The following is an 8974-nucleotide window of genomic DNA, read 5'->3' on the forward strand; positions in this document are numbered from 1 at the left end:
ATTCTCGCATTACTTTTAGTGATTCAGGACAATTCTATACAGTTGAGGGTGAAAGGGAATTCCTAAGATCCTCTTTGGACTACTCTAATTATATGATCTAGCAAATCTCTAAGTTGGTATTTCAACTATTTATTTCTAAAACAAACTTTTAATTTCTTAATTGTAATATGCCAAGTTTGGGATTCTCTTCTCTGTCCCCCCATCTCCTCCCCACCACCCACAAAAAGAAAAGACTAGTTTGAATTGAAAGGGGAAAAAGGAGTGTTACAGGAAACAGAAAGTAAAATTGTTGGAAGATTCAATAAAAGCTTTCCCATGTGGTTCTTTAACAGTCATGTTTTAAAAATTGGTCTTTAACCAAATTTAATGTGTGAAACTTATCTGATCTGGATTTGAACAAACCAACTGTAAAAAGTCATTTCTAAGAAGAAGACATCTGATTATGGACTGCATAATCGATAATATCAAAGAATTCGTGTTAATTTTATTAGCTATGATATCGGCATTGCGTTTATGTAATGTGTTTCTTTTAGTGATGCAAGCTGACATATCACAGGTATAGTAGGCAAGTCTGACATTTACATTACAAATAAAGCGAGAGACAAGGCAAACATGGGAATATCTGAAAATTATTGAATCTGAGTTACTGATATATGTGGTTCATTGTGTTATTCTATGTGTCTGTGTGTGTTTGAAACTTTGTAAAAAACAATTTTTTTTGAGACAGGGTCTTGCTGCGTCACCTAGACTGGAGTGCAATGGAGCAATCATAGCTCACTGCAGTCTCAAGCTCCTGGCCTCAAGCGATCCTCCCACCTTAGCCTCTCGAATAGCTGGGACTACAGGCTCACACCACCACACTCAGCTAGCTTTTAAAAATCCTTTGTAGAGACAGGGGTCTCTCTATGTTGCCCAGGCTGGTCTTGAACTCTTGGGCTCAAGCTATCCTCCCACCTCAGCCTCCCCAAGTGCTGGGATTTGAAGCATGAACCACCATACCCAGCCAAAAAACATTTTTAATAACAAAAACAATCTTTTAGATATTCATCTTTTCTCACTACATCTTCTCCAAATAAATTGCCAATGTGCCAAAATGCAGAAAAGAAACTGTTGAAGAAAACAAAGTAGCCGTAGGAAAGCTGGAAATAGTCATCTTTTTCCCTGCTAAAAAACAAACAAAGTAAAAAACAAAGTAGCTATAGGAAAGTAAAACAAAGTTAAAAAAAAAAAAAAGTAAAAAAAAAAAGCAGCTATAGGAAAGTTGAAAATAGTCATCTTTTTGCCTGCTAAACTTTCTTGTTTCCAACTATTGAGATGAAAAATATAAAAGATCAGATATACTTAAAGGAAGTAACAAAAAACCAAAAAGGTATTTTCTGAAATAACATCCTCAAAACCCAGAATTCACCTGAGATTAGCCCACTATTTTTATTCTGGGCTAACTCCAGTTCCTCTGGAGAACTTATTCTGTCCTGGAAACAACCCACTCATAAAGTCTGTTTAATGTCCCACAATATCATGACATGCTGTGAAGGGAATATTGATCCAGGGGGAATATTCCAGTTTCCTCAAATGTAAAATGGTAGTATTATATTCAACCATAAAGATGTGCCAAAATAATTCAACAACATTCCAAATGTGACCTTGGTGGCATTCTGGAAACTATAGAGCTAATTTCAAATGAAAGTTATAATAAAGGTGATCCCCATCAAGAAAGTTGAAAAACCAGTGTACTACATTACTGGGCTAAGGTGAAATAAAGTAGAGGTTCCCAATGTGCCTACAAAAGGCTTGCCCAGCCCTATTCTTGGTCTTCTCCCAAGTACCATACACTCATGAACACATAAGTGCTGTGTGAGCATATTAAGATAGAGACTAAGTGAGCCATCTGACAATTATTTTCTACTGACAACTTTCAAGTTCAAAGCACTAAACCTCAAATTCGTCATAATGTTCAATAATTTTATTTTTAGATCTCTCCAACAACTTCACCTTAATTTGACACCAGCATATTTATGTCTTTGATCTTTGTAGAAAATACTAAAAAAATGGAGGCTTCTTACTGAAAAAGGGGGGTGATTCACAAAACTGCTTAGACAAAAAGTGTAAAAAGATGTAGATAAGCCTGGGCAACATGGCAAAATTCTGTCTCTACCAAATATACACAAATTAGCCAGGCGTGGTGGTGTATGCCTGTAGTCCCAGCTACTTGGAAGGCTGAGGTGGGAGGATTGCTTGAACCCAGGAGGTTGAGGCTGCAGTGAGCCACGAGCATACCACAGCACTCCAGCCTGGGTGACAGAGTGAGACCCTGTCTCGGAGCAAAAAAGAAAAGAAAAAGATGTACATAAACAGAATGATGCATTGAGTACTACAACGGCTGATGAGATCTGCCGGTGACTCAACAGGGTGGGGAACCTGCATGACGCTTCATTTATTTGTACCTCAATTTCCAACTGTCTACATCATTGGCTATTAGGAAAGGTGAGGACGATTGCTTTAAAGCACCACAGAAATATATGAATTAGCATATTTTGTCATAAGGCACACCCAATCTATTACATTTTCACATCAGTGTTCATCAATTTTTTCTTTCTCTCAAGCGAGATCGGGGAAAAGCCAAACCCTCAATCACACTTAAAACTGTAAATGACCTAAGGTCCAAAGCCTAAGAAATTCACACAAAAGCTGCTCAGACTCAGGAAAGAAAGATGAATTTAGACTATCTTCATCCTAATGCCTTTATCCTAAATCCCAAATACATGGCTTCAAGTTCTCACCTCTCACCTGAGTGCATCTGAAATTTCCAACTGCTTCTCAGCTGTCAAGCAGTTAGCTCACCACAAATTCACCGTTAACTGTTCCTTCTCTCTCAAACCTATTCTTAAATTCTTTAATGTTGGCATATGACACCATTTATCTAAGATACCTCCAAATTCACATTCTCAATTTCTGCACCTTTTTCATCTCCGACTGCTGTCTAATCTGACCAGTGCCTAACACATCCATTCCCTCCTTTAAACTTCTATCAGCACTGGCTCACCCTCTCACCTGGACCTTCATTACAGCCTCCTAAATAATCTCCCTCTACCCCATCCCCAATCTTCCTATCACACGGCCTCTCACGTTAATCTCCCTCTACCCCATCCCCAATCTTCCTATCACAAGGCCTCTCACGTTATTCTTCCAGAAATACAGAAATATTTTTCCAGAACTACAGGTAGGCCATCTTCTCCTTAGCCTGATTTTTAGCCACAGAACTTACGGCCTTCTAGATATTCTAGACCTTCTGCTACCAGAACGAGAGTAAGGATCTTCCTTGCTATCTGGTTTGTTCTCTGCTATATCCCCAGTACCTGAAATAATGCCTGCTACATAGTAAGCACTCAATAAATATTTGACAAATTAATTAAGCAAAGCATTTAAGATACTCTATTGTCAGGCACTAAACTTCCTTTCCAGCTTCATCTCCCAGGACTGCTTCCATCTCTGAAATGCGCTTATCCAAATCTATCGCAATTTCTCCTCATTCTTCAAGGCCTAGTTTTAGAAACCCCCTCCTCTTTGAAGCCTTCTGTAAATGCATCCTAACTAATGACTCTTCCTTCGGACTCACATACCACACTATTTGTATATTTAACATTCTGTTCATTCTGCTTTGCTTTACATCAGCACCAGTCTAGGGCATCCGGTGGGCAGAGACTGTTTTAATCACCTTTGTACCTGCAGGATCTGGCCCAATATAGAGACACTGCTTAGGAAAGACTAGGAAAAACTGAGCATATGGGCTCTCAAATCTTTTTTTAGCTTCTAAGAAAAAGGACATTTTGAGTGCCCAGTCTAGTGTCTGGCACTGGCACTTAATAGGAACTCAGTAGATCTTTATTAAATCTATTAAATTAAGTTGAATATTGAGATTCTTTTCATTTTATTAAGAAAATGGTTAATCCTGGAAAAGTCAACATTTCAAGCAACACTTCACCATTTAACACATGGTGGTTTAGATGACTGGCTCCTCCCATTTTGTGCAGGTTTTGGTAGACACTACAAGGACAGAAGAAGAGAGAATGAGGACACCGGGCAAGGGTGGAGGTGGGGGGCAGGGGCGGAGGTGGGGGGCGGGGGCAGTGAGGGCTTTAAGGGGGAAACACCCACTGTCTAGTTGCAACAATAGCAGGTTTTTTATCCCTAACCACAGGAACCCAGTGCATCACAAACAGGAAACACCAGCCTGTGACAGCCAGCTGTAAACCCATCAGTAAATCCGATTTTCAGTTCCCTGAAGGGTTTGCATGTCAAATACCTCAATCCTGAGGCCTTTGGTCATAACAGCTCAAAAGGTAAAAGTCAAAGACCAGAGTGGCTTCGAAGCATGTACTTCAGTATGTCCAAAAGTCTCCCCGAGAGCTCAAGCCAATCTCTGTAAAAAGGGATATTTTATGTGAACTCTCCAAAAGGCTCCAAGAATTCTGACTCAGTTAAATCAAATTACAACTCACTTTAGGTGAGGGGAAAAGATCTTTGAGTGAAGCTCAGAACCAGTCTTTTTCAGTCTGTGGCCTTCAGCTGGCCTACCACCCAATTAAGGCAGAAGGAATGTGATGTAATCACTAGTTGTTCTCAATGTTGACATAATTGTTACTATGCATAAAAATTTACAAAAAAGGCCATAAGTCCATGGACAACCTAGAGTTCCTCCCAAACCACCAGTAATCTCTACACTGCCCTTAAAGAATAATGACCTTAAGCTGTACTTTTTCTAAGTTTGAACGGAATGTAGAAATTCATTCTCATTGGACATGATTTCACCACCAAGGTGACATTCTCTTATGAGACTGATAAGGAATCGTCCTATTTTACTAAAAATGAAAAAAAGTAAGTTTGTCTAGAGTTAGGGCCTTCATATGAGTTTTCAGAAAGTGAAAATGATCAGAGAAGCTCTGAAGACAGGATGCTGCTCTGGGTGACAGCGGGCGGCTGGAGCTGCACTGGCCACACTGAAGGAGCCCAGAAATGCCTGAGGCCTTCCATTCAGTCCCTGGGGCAATCTGCACACCTGGCGTTTCCAATTATTTTAGAAGGCAGCTGTTCTGGTTTCCACACACTTGCTCTGCCACCAAGTGTTCTACAGAAACGCCAGGTCCAATGAGATAGCTCTGGGTGGCCAGGGTCATGTCTTTTTCATTTTTTTCTTTCTTTTTTAAGAGATGGGGTTTCTTTCTTTTTTTTTTTTTTTTTGAGATGGAGTCTTGCTCTGTCATCCAGTCTGGAGTGCAGTGGTGTGATCTCAGCTCACTGCAATCTCCGCCTCCTGGATTCAAGACACTCTCCTGCTTCAGCCTCCCAAGTAGCTGGGATTACAGACGCGCGCCACCATGGCCAGCTAATTTTTATATTTTTTAGTAGAGACGGGGTTTCACCACATTGGCCAGGCTGGTCTTGAACTCCTGACCTCGTGATCTGCCCGCTTCGGCCTCCCAAAGTGCTGAGATTACAGGCGTGAGTCACCATGCCCAGACAAGAGATGGGGTTTCTTTGTGTTGCCCAGGCTTGTCTTGAACTCCTGGGCTTAAGGGATCCTCCTGCCTCAGCCTCCCAAGTAGCTGGGACAACAAAATTGTTAGAAGATTCAATAAAGCTTCCCCATGTGGCTCTTTAACAGTCATCTGTTTCAAAAATTGGTTTTTAAACAAAATTAATGTGTGAAACTTATCTGATCTGGATTTGAACAAACCAACTGCAAAAAGTCATTTCTAAAAACAAAAGAAATCTGATTATGGACTGCATAATTGATAATATAAAAGAATTAGTGTTAATTTTATTAGCTGTGATATCAGCATTGCATTTATGTAATGTGTTTATTTTTTAGCGATGCAGGTCATGCCTCTTTAATCTTTGAATTCCACATTACCAATATATAATAAACACATGAATCCTGTGTTTAGTGTCATCGTTTCTCCTCATGGCAAAAATATTCAGTTATGTAAAGTAGGTCAATCTCAAGCTGAATATGGAAAAGTTTAATCGAACAGATTAGGTGTAGGAAATTGAGGACCTGAAGAAAGTGAACATCAGGCACTAGAGGTACGGGTCTACTGGGAGACTGACATCACTTGGAGATGAGTTATTTCTCCACCAGGTGACAGGCTAATGGCACAGACAGTCCAGTGGTTTGTCAGCTGAAAGTGACGTGTACAGGAAAAAGCCAACAAAGGACCTAATGAAGCCCTCTCAGGATGTCTAGCTCCAAAATGGCCCCAGACTACGGCATCTTGAAGAAGTCAAGTCAGTTTCCAAGGGGTTCTAACCAGATCCCTTTGGCTTGTCTCTCCCTAACTAAACTCTAAACGTTTAGGGTTACCCTGATCTCCCAGGATGGTTTGTGCCCCGGCAGTCCAGAGCCCAGTCCAGAATCTACATTCCTGGGTAAAGCGCCCTCTTACAAAGGTCAGGAGCATGAATGCTTCTGAGGCAACCATGTGACTTACAGAGTTATAGTAACTACAAGATGGGCTGTTATGCCATCAAGCAATTCCATGAAGTACTAACAGGTCACTCTCATGCTACAAATGGGCCATTTCAGCATCACACCAAAAGGTTTTCAATACAATAATTTACGCTCTGAAAAGAAGGTACTTTTACTAAATAGGAGAACAAAATGTAAGCATGCAAGCACACCCATCAGTGAATGACTCTGAGCATCCATAACTAACTTTCTAAACACCAAAATAACAAAAATGATTGACGGGTGTTAAGTGCTCAAGCGTTTGACAGTTTGTTGTTATTCAACGCCCAATACGCAAATAGTATTAACATTCTTGTCCAATAAGATAAAATTTTGGCTAACAATCTTTCTCATTAGAAATTCCAAACAAGGCTGGGAGCAGTGACTGATACCTATAATCCCACCACTTTAGGAAGTCTAGGAGGGAGGATCGCTTGCACCCAGGAGTTGGGGGCTGCAGTGAGCTATGATAGATAGCACCACTGCACTCCAGCGTGGGCGACAGGGGGATACCTTGTCACTTTAAAAAAAGAAGTGGGGGGGAGGGGTGGGCCGGGTACGGTGGCTCACACCTGTAATCCCAGCACTTTGGGAGGCCGAGGCAAGCAGATCACAAGGTCAGGAGTTCGAGACCAGCCTGGCCAACACTGCGAAACCCGTCTCTACTAAAAAATACAAAAAATTAGCCAGGCGTGGTGGCGGGTGCCTGTAGTCCCAGCTACTCGGGAGGTGGAGGCAGGAGAATTGCTTGAATCCGGGAGGCAGCGGTTGCAGTGAGCTGAGATCAGGCCACTGCACTCCAGCCTGGACGACAGAGCAAGACTCCATCTCAAAAAAAAAGGGGGAGTGGGGAGGTTGGGGGATAGAAATTTAAAACAGTATGAGTGAAAATGCCTCACATTCAGTGCATCCTCCAACAGGATTTGTAAGCTAAAGTTGAAAGATCCTTTTCAAAGATCTTTTTCATTTTAAAGGAATGAAAAAATTAAAACGAATTATGCACTAAGTAACACTACTGACATAATGCTTACTTCGTGTTTTACATGTTAATTCATTAATCCTTGTAATAACCTTTTAAGTACCATCATTATCCCCATTTTACAGCAGCGGAAACACTACACTGAGGCAAGGCAGCTGAGTAACTACGTTTGGGTTAGTGGTTGAGCCAGGATGCCTAGGCAATGTGACGCCGGAGTCTCGGTCTGTGGTTCCCAGGCGTTGGTGCCCATTGGAATCCCTGGGGATCTTTAAAACGCCGTCTCCAGGCACTCTGGTTAACAGGTATGGGGTGAGACCTGGGCATCAGAACTCTGAAAGTTTCCCAGGTGATTCTAAGCAAAGTTTGGGAACCGCTGGGTATTAAAAGCATTCCTAGAGTTCTGTTGCTTCTCCTGCTTAAGAGTTCCTTCGCCGAGGCGCTGAGCTCACGGCAAAGGTAGAGAAAGAAAGCTAACGGGGAGGGGCGCCCAGCTTTGCCAAGGGTTAGGCCGCGGAGCCGAGCGTGAAAGCCGAGCCGCGGCGCGGAAGGCTCGGACCGGAGGGTGCGCGCTGTTGCGCGGAGCGATCCGATCCGGGGAGGGCGGCGGGCTCAGCTCCAGGTGCGCACGAGCAGGTGTCAGCTGGGCCAAGGGGCGCAGGCCACTGTGCCGCGGGGACGGAAGCGGTGAGGCGCGCTGGCTTCTCACATGACTCCCCTCCAGGGCCCGGCTGATGCTGCCAGGAGGGGACCGCAGGGTCCCACACCCCCCGGGAGCTCCGCTACGCCGCCAAGCGCCTCCCGGTCCTGGGGGTGCGCGTCAGAGGCGGCCCGCAGGGACCTAAGTTACTTTGCGCCGCCCAACGCAAGAACGCCGGGAAGTTCGTTACTTTCCTCGGCGGGGCGGGGCGGGGAGGTGCGGGGCGGGACGGACCCCGGACCGAAGCGCGGGGAAGGGAGCGAGGCAGGGGCATCCCAGGCGCGGCCCGGCCCCCTCAGGTCCCTTTTCGTCGCCCACCGTATACCCACCCGGAGGTGAAATCCTGCTGCACGCTCAGCAGCCGCTCACGCAGGGTCTCCAGCATTGCCACCGCCGCCGGTCTCCTCTCCTCAGGCCTCGGGCTCCTGCTGCCTCTGTCGCCCCCTGGGTCCCACGCCGCCCACCCCGCGCCCAGCACTCCCACTGCCGGCCCCGCCCCCGGTCTGCTCCTCGCCTCCGCGCCGCAGCCCCAGCCCCTTCCGCGTTCCCGCCCCGCGCGCGCCAGGCTCGCGCAGCCGCAGTGGACTGCGCCCGGCTCGGGCTGCGGAAAAGGGGCGGGTCTTCCCCCGGCAGAGAGGGCCAGTACCTGCTCCGCTCCTTCCTAGCCCGCACCAGGCCTTCTCGTTTTTGTTTTGTTTTGTTTTGTTTTGTTTCTTTGAAATGGAAGCGGCATCATGAAAGGATGCTTTAGCTCGAAGCCTCCTTTGAGGGAAGTGTTGGCTTTTACGGTTTG

General features: G+C 44.7%; 1 protein-coding gene across 8 annotated transcripts in view; it reads right to left on the bottom strand.

Moving 5' to 3' along the window:
• The window catches only part of DTNBP1 (dystrobrevin binding protein 1), a 150000-nt gene extending 141258 nt beyond the window's left edge, over window positions 1-8742 (bottom strand). For 4 of the 8 annotated variants that reach the window (XM_011967928.1, XM_011967930.1, XM_011967929.1 and 1 more), the window contains exon 1: window positions 8511-8736. In XM_011967928.1, coding sequence (XP_011823318.1) covers window positions 8511-8566 — 56 coding nt within the window. In that variant the 5' untranslated portion in view covers window positions 8567-8736. Of the gene's footprint in view, window positions 1-8510 lie in introns of all 8 variants that reach the window. The other 4 variants (XM_011967927.1, XM_011967925.1, XM_011967931.1 and 1 more) reach the window with 3 other exon arrangements.
• Between the last annotated feature and the right edge of the window lie 232 nt (window positions 8743-8974).

This window comes from Mandrillus leucophaeus, unplaced genomic scaffold (assembly GCF_000951045.1).
Source record: "Mandrillus leucophaeus isolate KB7577 unplaced genomic scaffold, Mleu.le_1.0 Scaffold82, whole genome shotgun sequence".
In the NCBI taxonomy this organism is placed as follows: Eukaryota; Metazoa; Chordata; class Mammalia; order Primates; family Cercopithecidae; genus Mandrillus; species Mandrillus leucophaeus.